We start from the raw sequence: 11,985 nt of genomic DNA on the forward strand, positions 1-11,985 counted from the left end.
AAAAAAAAAAAAAAACAGTAATAGAAAAAAACACTATACTGTAAACACAAAAAATCATGACAATTGTGCATACGTGGGCTCATGGATCCCGCCGTCTGTTGGGGTCTGGCCACAGGACCTCATCGACATCGCAAGCAGTGTCTTCTCCCGCTGGGCACCGGGGAAAATATCCTCTTGCATGTCCAAACCATCCATGGATTGCTGTCACCTGAATGTCGCCGCAGGCCTGTTACATTGCCTGCAGAAGAGGCATGCGGGCATGTGGTTGGTGGTCATATACACGCCATCTCCAAGCCGAAAAAAATTCCTGTATAGGGTTTAAAAATGGTGAGTAAGGGGGCAAGTATACCATTTCAAGTTGGTTGTGGTTGGAGAACCAGGCCTGGCCCAGAGCAGCCCGATGGAAACTGACATTATCCCATATCACCACAAACCTGGGCTGAGCTGGTCTGTTCTGTACAACAATATCATGGAGAGCATCTAGAAATGTGAGTATATGTTGGCTGTTGTATGGACCTAGTTTTGCATGATGATGCAGAAGCCCTCGAAGGCTTATGGCGGCACACATGTGATATTTCCCCCGCGCTGCCCTGGGACGGGCACAATTGCCCTTTGGCCAATTACATTACGACCCCGTCGTCTTGTTTTGCACAGGTCGAATCCAGCTTCATCAATGAAAATGAATTCATGAGGCCGTGCAGCTCCATCCATTGCCAAGATTCTTTGTAAAACAAAGAGAACATATTACTGCACTACAGTGCTGCACATACAGGACCATCACCCATCACACAGGTACCTGTGCAGCTCTCAGGATGGATCCATGTGGTACTGATATGGTACATATTCAGCTACTGGATTTCAGCAATACTGTATTGTCCATGTAAAGGACAGTTACACTTACCTGCACATATTCAGCTCGAAGTCCTTTGACCTGTCACTGTTCCTCTCAATGGGACTCTGTAGAGCTGCTTCATGGTGATGCTGTGTTTTCCCAAGATGCATCTGATGGTGGTGATGCTCACATGGTTTATGTTGTTGAACACTTGCCTGTCTGCAAGTATTTGCTTTCTTAGCTGGTGGAGACGGATGGCATTGTCTGCCCTCACTAGGTCCACAACGACAAGTTCCTGCTGTTGTGTGAACAGGCGTTGGCGTCCTGCCCCAGAAGGTCTTCGAGTCATTCTAGAGAAATACAACCACATACTGTCATCGCTTTGCTTATTTTTCTTACAGTACTTTACTGTATATACTGTATCATCCACTGTACAACACTGTACTTCAATATAAGTAATCATGGTACGTTTCACAGAAACTACCACTTTGGCTGCGAAAGGAGCATTAGCACCCTGCAATACGCTGTACACTTGATATGGTGATATACTGTAGAGCAGTGCTATGAAAACCATCTGAGTAGAAGGTAGAGAGGTGAAGACAGACCTGCTTTCTAGTCTGAATGTTCGTATTACAGATGCCACTGTGAAGTGATGAAGCCCCAACTAAGTTTGGGAAGGCTTGCAACATGGCGCCTGTGTTCGGCTTGGCCGCTGTTGCTGCTCCGTGTTTTTGTCGACTGCTTCAGTATGTTGTTTTTTATCTTGTCATCTCATCTGTGATATATCATGAAGGTCTAATTGCTACTCGGATCTACAGTTCACATACATTGTTGAGTATCAAAATATGTATGGGAAAAACCTTTGACAGCGGGCAGAGCTACCACCAGGCTTTCCCTCCGCCGTTTGTCTGCCCTCCTCCCTCTCCCGACTACCGGTACCTGTTCTTAGCTCCAAACAATAACCCAGGAGCAAAAACAAGGTTAAGGAGGTCGTCTAGAAAGGGCTGTAGGTCTGGTGTCCAGGCTAAAAGGAGACGCGCCCGACAGAGGGGATTTCTACCGTCTCCGGTATTTGGTACCGGTTCCCCTCCAGGACGCGGATAAGGCCGATCGGTTACCACCTACCCGGCTTTTCATCACGGGCGAACAGAACGATTACCTGGATCGGCGTCTTGTCTGGAGATGCGGGATGTTTTCACTTTGGCCTATCAATTTATAAGACCACAGTTCCACAGCTAGAGGTACCGGGAGACTACGTCCTCATTCCAGGTGTCTGCTGTCAATTCCCCATCAATCAGCTGTTGATGACGTCAGCCTGTCACCTCCGCTTCAGATCGCTCTCCTGAACGCTCGCTCCATAGCCAACAAATCATTTGTACTGAATGACTTTTTTAGCAGTAATAGTCTGGACTTCATGTTTCTGATGAATGTATCCACCTTAATGAGCTCTGCCCGGTCGGCTGTCGCTTCATCGGGACTCCGCGTTTGGACCGTCGTGGTGGTGGTCTGGTCACTGTTCACCGAGACAAAATGTGGACGCAAGAAAACTGTCACTAATGAAGAAACATCAGTGGCTGTCCTAGCTTCATTCAGCAAGAGCCCACAGCGTAGCACTCGCCGCATGTCACTGGAGAGTGGCATTAGTCGAACATCCCTTCGGCGGATATTAGCTACTCACAAATGGCACCCTTACAAACTCCAGCTACTGCAGCATCTCAATGACCCAGATCGGCACAGAATTTGCAGAATGGGCAAAACAAAAATTGGAACAGGACCCTCAGTTCACACAGAAGATTTTGTTCAGTGATGAGGCAAACTTTTATGTGAATGGTGAAACAAACAAAACCACCGCTATTGGTCTGACACTAACCCACATTGGATGGATCCTCCAAGACTGTTGGACCAACAAAAGTGATGGTTTGGTGTGGTATATGGGGTACAACGATAGTGGGTCCGTTCTTCATCAATGGAAACCTCAAGGCCACTGGATATTTGAAATTGCTACATGATGATGTGTTTCCCTCTTTATGCACTGAAGCTGGCACGTTCCCTGAGTTTTCCAGCAAGATGGTGCACCACCACATTATGGGTGCAGGTCCGAGCATTCCTAGATGAACAGTTTCCTGGAAAGTGGATTGGTCGTCGTGGGCCAGTTGAATGGCCCCCAAGGTCTCCCGATCTGACCCCCTTAGACTTTTATCTTTGGGGTCATCTGAAGGCAATTGTCTATGGTGTGAAGATACGAGATGTGCAGCACCTGAAACTATGGATCCTGGATGCCTGTGCTGGCATTTCTCCTGCGGTGTTGCTATCAGTGTGTGAAGAGTGGGAGAAGAGGGTTGCATTGACAATCCAACACAATGGGCAGCACATTGAACACATTTTATAAGTGGTCAGAAAAAATAACTCATGAAAGAATAAAGTTACGTTGAAACCAAGCACACCATTGTTTTTCTTGTGACATTACCAATAAGTTTGATGTGTCACATGACCCTCTTCCTATTGAAAAACAAAAGTTGTATCCAAGATGGCCGACTTCTAAATGGCCACCATGGTCACCACCCATCTTGAGGAGTTTGCACATCCATATAAATGGCCCACCCTGTAGTTCTTTATGCTTATTGAAGGACTTCATGAAGTCACGACTCCCTGACAAACGGAAACAACGGTTTAATACATTTCTGGGTAAAAACGACCCTCTGCAGGTTTCAGCAGTTTGATTTTATTTGAAGAAAATAATCTGGAACAAACAAACATTTATACAACCGGTAAACACGGCTTTCACATGTGCTTCGTCATTTTGGTTGTTTAGTAGAAAACAAACTCACTCTGGGCCGTTGGGGTTCGAATTATTTACAGGAAATAAATTAAAGTGATAAACACGAATCACTTCAAAACTACAATCAGTCATCAGTTTATCGGGACAGGTTTCCCTCCTACGGTGTCCTCACAAAGCCTACAATTTATAAAGTCCTCACAAACACAGACATACAACAGCACACACACGGAGTGGGGAGTGGGCGGGGCCTGAGAGGACAGGTGTGTCTTCTGTCAGCAGGTTAAAGGTTTGGCACAAAGTGAACTCACTTTGATGCTGTCACGTCCAGGCTGTTAAGGGTCTACCCTCAGGTCCTCCTGTGGGATTCTGGGAAATGACCCCAGCCCACAGCAGCTTGTCCAGGTCTCACACACCTGGTCAGAGGGTCCAGAGGAGTTCGACAGGTAAAAATAAATACAGTCAGACCTGAGAGTCCAGACGGGTGTCCACATACGAGTGAGTAAATCCAGAACCAGGGCTGGTTGTGGTTTGGTTCAGGGCTGACTGCGGTTCAGGTTTTTATCTCGGCTCCGTCGGGACGGACTCCTCGGCTCTGGTCCAGTCGTGGCCTCGCTCGACCCCAGAAGGACCAGAGTCTGTCACATTTAAGATAATTCTCGGGGTCAGTTACACGGTCGTGGGTCTTCGGCCACAGAGCTTGTTCGTCATCGCTCGTGTTCCCAGCGAGAGGAAGCGTTCAGCTCCGCCTCCTCAGACATCACTTTGTTTGTGCCGCTCACATTTGACCTCCTGCCATCATCTGATCAGGCGCCGATCAGTCTATGACAAACAGCTGAAATCAGCCCTGAACCAGAACCAGCTCTGGTCCTGGCTCCACCCACCGGGTCAGACGTGGAGGCGGGAGGAGCGGAGCTTCCACCTCCTGGATCGCACTTTGAAGAAGAAGAAGAGGAGCATGAGGAAGAGGCAGGAGCACACGTACAGCACCACACACAGACTCATGTCCACGCTGTTAAAGCCCAGAAGCCAGACTCCGCCCCCTCCTCCAGCCACACCCACCGCCTCCCTCCTCTCCTCCCCCTTCACAGCCTGGCGTCCTGGACGAGGAGTCTGGGTGGAGGACTTCTTCTCCGAGTCGCTCCTCGCGCCTCCTTCGTGCTCCTTGGGAACTGGAGGAGCAGGAAGTCGAGGGGGGGTCACGGAGTACTCGGGGGACAGGTTGGAGGCGGCGTAGTGTTGTCGTAGAAAGCGGAGGACGTTGTCCTGGTTCCAGACGTGGACGCCGTTTTTCTCCTCGTGGCAGGAAGCGCAGAGGGAGGGGCTTGGCCATGGAGCTTTAGGGAAGAGGGGGTCGTCGCTCAGAGAGCCTGGAGGGGCGGGGGGAGAAGAGGGGGGTCAACAAGGTTCATGACAGCGATCATCAATAAATCTGATCAATAAGTCTGATCCTCATCAAGCGTCCTGTGTGTATGAAGACTGTACGTGCGAATGTCTGCGTGTTTGTGCGTGCGCGCGTTTGTGCGTGCACACGTGTTTGTGCGTGCACACGTGTTTGTGCGTGCGTGCGCGCCTGTCTGCGTGCGCGCCTGTCTGTGTGTCTGCGTGCGCGCCTGCGTGTTACCTGCCAGCCTCATGTTGACCCTGTTGTGTTGCTGCCACAGCCAGAGGATCTGCTGCTCTCGGTTCTGCACGTTGTCCACGCCGACCGCTGCTGCCTGCTCGAAGTGCTGGCCGCACTCCCGGCAGCCAAAGAAGGTTCGGATGTAGCGGCGCATCATCTGCAGCACCGGCGCCGCCTCAGCCTCCAGACCTGCATCACAGAGGCGGGTCCGTTTAGAGTCACTGGAGGGTTTTATTGCTCTGCTCGTGCACAGCGGCTGATTTCAGGCAGCGCTGCAGACGAGACGAGCAGAGCTCTGATCCCCAAACACTGAAACGTTCTGGAACTTTCCTTTGAGTTACAACTGAACACAAACTGAGCTGTGGGGCGATCACACTGTTGGACTGACACCAAACATCAGACACACACGCAGACACACGCACACACGCAGACACACACGCTACCTGAGTGTGCACGTGTACCTGTGTTGTCCAGTGCGGTGGGGTTGGCGTCATGTTGAACAGTCAGAACATGGAACAGGGTCCAGAGGGAACACGGGTAGCCTCGAAGCCCCGCCCTACTCCCCTGGCAACCCACCCAACGAAGCTCCGCCCCTAGGAACACACCTGAGATCTACACAGGAAGCAGGAAGTCAGCATCTGTGTGTGTGTCGGCTGTAATACTGTACCAAAGTAAAGTGTTAGTGTAATCAGATTACATTCTGTAACAGCAGTGTGTTACTTTCTCCAGTGAGTAACTACATAAGGCTCTGTATGACTGATGTGTAATCTATTACTCGTTTCCTGAGTACCGACCGCAGCACGTTCAGTGTCTCACCCTCATCTTGTTATCCACCAGGTCCAGGACGGCCTGGTACGGGATTCGCTGCAGCGGCATGCTGAGCAGCCAATCAGAAAGCGTCTCCATTAGCTTCACCACGGAGCCGCCACCTGGATACAGCTGCACAGGTGCAAACAGAGAGGCGTCAGTTTCAATGAACGAGATGGGGCCGTGATCGTGTCAGCTCAGAGGGACGCTGAACAGGATGAACACGATGGCAGGTCTCCATGGCAACACTTTCATTGATCATGCGTGAGAATCACGCCATCTTGGAGGAGGAGCTAAAACAGCTTGTTTCAGGCACAGGCTGCACTGAGTATTATGAACTGTGAGTTATGCAAAGCTGCTCTGCTTGCCGTGGTTACCTTTGCCACTAAAGTCACCAAGTCCTTGAAGATCTTTAGCTCCTCCCCCTCCAGTGTATTATGGGTAGCCAGCTCGACCCTCAGCAGGTAGTGGAGGGCCGTCTCCAGGTCGGCCGTGTACACCTTAGACCTGCAGAGACGTACAGGTCAGCTGATCTGAGGTCCGAGTCATTCTACCCGACCAGAGCGAGACTCTTACCTGTCAAAGTCCCTCCATGGTTCTGTGGTCTGTTTGCCCGGCAGCGCCCCCACCTGGCTCGCACCGGAACTACTGGTGCTGCTCGACTTCAGACGGCGCTGGACTCCAGGTAACGTCCTCAGCAAGGAGGAGAAGAAGAAACGCAGCGGCTTCTCGCTGCAGAAGGAGGTGTCGGTCAGAAAATCGAACATCGGTTACTCCCCCTGTTACTGTCCAAGGGTTCAACTTTACCTGTGCAGGTGAGCATGTGTCCCATTGGGATGAAGCAGGTAGATGGAAGGGAAGGCAGTGAGCTTCAGAGCGTCCACCAGGGGGCGATCAGAGCTCAGCGCTCTCTTCACCTGCACACCCAAATACTGCAGCAGGTCCAGGATCACCTGGAGACACAGGTTTGTACAGGTGAGGACACCAACCGACACCTGCAGCACCCGTACGGAACACAGACTGTATATTAAAGATGGCCATAACTACCATGATGTCACTCTTGGGGTGGGCATTTGTACCACCTCCATCTTTATAACCTGGATGTAACTAGCCCCGCCCTGAATGCTCCCCTGCTTCCTGTTCCTCTGACTCTAACGGGACCATCATCTCCAACATAGACGTCACAGCTGAGAGAACTCAAACTCACAGTGTCGCCCCCTGCTGGACATCAGAGAGACATCAGGCTGAAGGGATCCCTCAGACAGATGCACTGATGTACAGACGGGCAAAGTGTGTGTAGGAAAGCAGGACAGGAAGTCCTCAGCAGGTTGGTGGTGACTGAACTTTCAAAATAAGAGCGCACAGACTGTATTGTAATATAAACGGAAGCTACGCTGAGTTTTCTAAATCGTCTCCGTGTGTTGCAGGTTTATCGGACAGCGCTTCCTGTTCCCGTTCTGATCTGCGAGTCTCCTTTTTCCTGTTCTGGTTACCTCTCGCCCCACGTACGAGTCCGGTTCCTCCACCAGGATGGCCGTGTAGTGATCTGACCTTTGACCCAGCAGAGGCAGCAGTTGAGCAGCGCTGCAGACGAACATAAAGAGCGAGGTTAGCAGTGGCACAGACTCCGACCCGGTCCAGGTTTAGGTCCAGGTACCTGTAGGGCTCCAAAGGAGGGCAGTGGTTGGGCCGGTCCAGATTAGTGTGGTTCTGCAGGACGTTCACCATCAGCTGACGGACAGACGGGATCGCCCGGTCTGCACCTGCACACACAGTCACAGTTTTTAACAACAGAAACAAAAATAAATGTCTTTATTTGAAAGGTCGACTCTTGTGTTTGTTTTTAATCGAGTCCTAAGGAAGGAAGGAAGGAAGGAAGGAAGGCAGGAAGGAAGTGAGCGGGACGTTCAGGTGAGTCTCACCTCTGTAGGTCGTCCCTCGCTCCGATGGTGGACTGTGGGCCCAGAAGAACTGAGGATAGAAAAATGAGGTGGTTATTACCCATCAGCCCCTGCAGGGGGCGACACACCTGCAGCAGGTACATGCTGACGTACCTTGAAGGTGGGGTAGAACTTGATGCTGTAGTCCTTACAGACGTCAAAGTTTTCCTCCTGAGCGCAGTCCAACACACCCACGCTGATGGCATCCTGCCAGTCTGACACACACACACACACACACAGACACACACAGACACACACACACTGAATCAGAGCTTCTTTAACCTGCTGACAGGTGCCATCCAGTTTGGAGGTGGACGAGCTCGTGTGGAGTCGTCATGAGTTACGATGACGCGATTCATCAGAGCTGCACTCGCTCACTTTCGAATAGCAGTAACGAGTGTGTGCCAGACTCGCCATTCTTCCCTTTTCACCCCGCGGACGCCAGCACGACGGTTAGACAGACCGACGGCGGGAGAAACAGGCTGAATGCAGACCGAGGTCCAGGTGTTTCAGCCACAGGTGTGTCGTTCAGGCCAAAGTTCAAACAGGTGCCAGAAACATCGATTTCCTCTGATTTTCATTTTTCTATTTTGTCTCTTTGATGGTAACACAGAGAGAGCGTGCAGTTACCCCCTGCAGCCTGCAGAGGGCGGCAGCAGGCACCATTTACCTCTGCAGGTTTAAAGGGAAGCGTGTGTGTCACTGTGTGTGTGTCTGTGTGTGTGTGTGTGTGTTAGTCAGGGCGTGTTTCAAGACTGGTTGCACACGGTTTGGGACTGTGTGAGTGCTGCAGCACGGGGCTGCACAGGTGTCAGATACTTCTATTTGAAGCAGCTCCCTTCACCGGTTTATCCACAGCACTGTGCAAACGTCCTGAGCCGCCCCTCATGTCTTTATATTTCAGAGGAAAATTTGAAATATGTGCAGCGCTTTCTGGAAATGTGCAAACACAAATGTCTGTGACTGGACGTGACTCACGCTGCTCATCTGCTGTAGAAAGTCCAGTTTCATTGCATTTTTTAGGACACACTGCAAAGCATGCTGGGAAACGATTCTGGTTATTAGCAGTCCAAAGATCTTGGGCAGAGATTACTCAAGACTTAAACTACAACAGTGCGTCTCCTGCAAAATATAAAGAGATGTGGGGCGGCTCAGGACTTTTGCACAGTGCTGTAGATGAAGCGTGACGCCTGTCGCACTCAGTGATGCTGAGCTGACTTTGTTACAACGACCGCTTCCAATACTTATTATTGCTCATGGAACGGAAACGTTCATGTAGTCTTCCTCACAGCAACATGTTTGTGCACACGTGCAGTGACCCGGCCTCGCTGGGAGGTCGAGGTCGTTTCATCACAAACTGGTTAAACTCTCAGTAAAAAACAAATCTCCTCGCTGCCTCTGTGGCAGGGAGGGGCTGTGACACAGGGGACGCAACAGGAAGAGGAAGTGAGGAAACCTCGTGAGTGTTAGACAGAAGCTGCTGCAGAGCCCACATACTCCACCAAACACCAGAGAAGAAGTCTGAAGACCTCCAAGTGTTCAGGAGGGCTGAACAACCCCAGGCCACAAAATTCACTTTACATCCAGATCAGGGGACAGGAGCGCTTTAAACGTACAGGTGACGGTCAGAGGGAGGGTCCTCACGTGGACAGGTATACAAACATGTGAATGGAAACTGTGTGTGTGTGTGTGTTCGATATGGTGGGAAAAGATTAGGAGCCGCAGGTGCTTCAGTACAAACACCATCGGGTCCTGGAGCTCCGGAGGCCCAGCAGGGACACGTCTGCATTGGTGACTCCAGTAACAAACATCAGTGTTTACCTTCATCCACCTTCTGCTCTGGTGTGGCCCTCATTGGCTTCCAATCAGTGCAGCCAATCGCTGATCAATAACCAAAGACACAAATCAAGAGTCTCAAATACTGATCAGTATCAGTATCATTTCAACTTTTAGCTGTGACCTTTGAACTGACAGCCTTTAAAGCCCTTAAACCTTTGTTACCGAGTCTGTTCCACGCAGCAGGGACACACCTGAGTCCCTCGCACTGTTGGCTACCTGCCGTTAGCACCTGACGCTGTGTCCCCAGCTGCCCTCATCGTTAGCACACCTTCATCCCGGGATGTCGCTTCCTTCGGTCTGTAGTTTGAATGATTTACCTGTGCCAGCTCGTCCACACACGGAGTCTCCCCGCCATTCAGAACCCCATTGAAAAAACGCTACATTTAAGTTTCCCTGAACAACCGAAAACATTTACAAGAGCGAGCTAGCAGCAGGAAAATGAGCTAAAATAAACAACTGATAACTTTATTGTTAATTGTTTTAACGCCGAATCGGTACAGAGATCTGACTTCATCGGAAAGCACTCCGACTATGCTTAAAATTTGGTCCTATTTTCACCGATTAACGGACACGATGTAAACAGCAGATTTTTGAATAGAGTCTGGTTTGACCCGAACGCACGGGTAACCGAGTATCTTCGCAGCAGTACCTTTCACGTCCTGGGCCAGAGCCTTCCATGTGCTGGAGTACTGGATGCAGTGTCCGCACCAGGACGAGAAGAACTGGATGAGCCAGGCCGAGGACGAGTTAGTGACGGCGGACTTCAGGCTGTCGCTGCTCAGGATCATCAGCGGGTCCTCCTCCGTGTAGAGCCGGCCTGCGCCTCCCAGGGAGCCGGGCACCAGGCAGAGGACCGCCGCCGCCGCTCCCAGCCAGAGCATCGCCGCCATCCGAGAACCAATACACCGCGAACAGGGAGTCAGAGAACCGCAGAGTCCGAGCCGGAAACCAGCCTCAACAGCCGGGGAGACATGAGAGCAGAGGCCCGCTGAACGTACGAAGCTCGGAGGACAGAGGCCTCACTCCGAGCCTATACCGGGACACCGGCGCACGCGCAGTCTGTTTCTGTGTGGGTCAGTTTGAGTGGGACAGTGTCCGTGACGCTGTGACGTAGTGGCTCGTGTTGCTTTAATAGACGATCTCCGACGAGCGTGCACTGCGCGCGGTCTGACGCGTTATCCCTCTGCTGAGTTCACGAGTGCTCGGAAAAGTTAGACTTCATTGATGAGAGCCGTGCGTTAATACTCAAGTACGCATGTTCGTACTCGCGTGCTTGTCCGTTCCAGTCGGTACTTCGTGCGGACCTCCTCTACAGCTGGAACTGCATTTAATTTAACCGTGATTAATATTTGCAATGAAAATGACACGTGATAGAAAAATTACATGAACTAAACCATTTCTTTAAGAAAAAAAATGTAATTTCAATTTAAGCACAAATTCCCCTTTGCACTGCCAGCCAAAGTTTGGACACACCTTCTCATTTCATGGTTTTTCTTCACTTTTGCTACTTTCTACATTATAGATACCAACTGAAGACATCAAATATATGAAGATATATGGAGTTATGCAGCAAAGAAAAAATGATAGATAACTCTAAATATGTTTTATGTTTTAGATTCCACCCTTTGCTGTGTTGACAGCGCTGCAAACCCTCGTTCTTCTTTTAGTGAGTTTCATGATGTAGTCACCTGACATGGTTTCACCTCACAGGTGTGCCTTTCACACGGGTTCAATGGTGAAATTTCTTGCCTTCTTAATGGGGTTGGGACCATCAGCTGTGTTGTCAGAGGTCAGGTTGGTGCACATCTGACAGCCCTATTAATAAAACTTGAGTTGGTCCTGTGGGGCAGCAGGTGATGGAGGCAGAGACATTCATGAGGCTCCCACAGGTTGATGACAGATATCAGACTGTAAGAGAAAGCAGCGCTTGATTTATAATGCAGGAAAAACAAAGGCATCCATTCTTCCTGTTCCGAGCTTCAGCTCGCTGTTTCAATCCTGCTTTAATCTGGTTTCTGTTGGAGTTTCCAATTCCCTACAGCCTGTGAAAGCAGCATGGCTCTCTGCCGCCCCCTGCAGGCCGAGCAGCAGAACAACCGGAGGTCCTGAAGGTTGACTTGGTTGGATTGGCAAGCAAAGATCAGCTCTGCTGAATGTTAAAATGATT

General features: G+C 50.5%; 1 protein-coding gene across 1 annotated transcript; it reads right to left on the reverse strand.

Moving 5' to 3' along the window:
• Nucleotides 1-3,538: 3,538 nt before the first annotated feature.
• Nucleotides 3,539-11,134, reverse strand: qsox2 (quiescin Q6 sulfhydryl oxidase 2). The gene is made up of 12 exons (XM_085180257.1): nt 10,468-11,134; nt 8,094-8,194; nt 7,962-8,010; nt 7,697-7,802; nt 7,533-7,623; nt 6,847-6,992; nt 6,616-6,771; nt 6,417-6,546; nt 6,049-6,171; nt 5,694-5,844; nt 5,233-5,421; nt 3,539-4,978 (listed from the first exon to the last, which is right to left on the reverse strand). Exons 1-12 carry the CDS (start codon nt 10,706-10,708, stop codon nt 4,497-4,499), a joined length of 1,965 nt encoding a protein of 654 aa, XP_085036383.1. The 5' UTR covers nt 10,709-11,134; the 3' UTR covers nt 3,539-4,496.
• Nucleotides 11,135-11,985: the final 851 nt, after the last annotated feature.

Source organism: Neolamprologus multifasciatus, chromosome 12 (assembly GCF_963576455.1).
Source record: "Neolamprologus multifasciatus chromosome 12, fNeoMul1.2, whole genome shotgun sequence".
NCBI classification, from domain to species: domain Eukaryota; kingdom Metazoa; phylum Chordata; class Actinopteri; order Cichliformes; family Cichlidae; genus Neolamprologus; species Neolamprologus multifasciatus.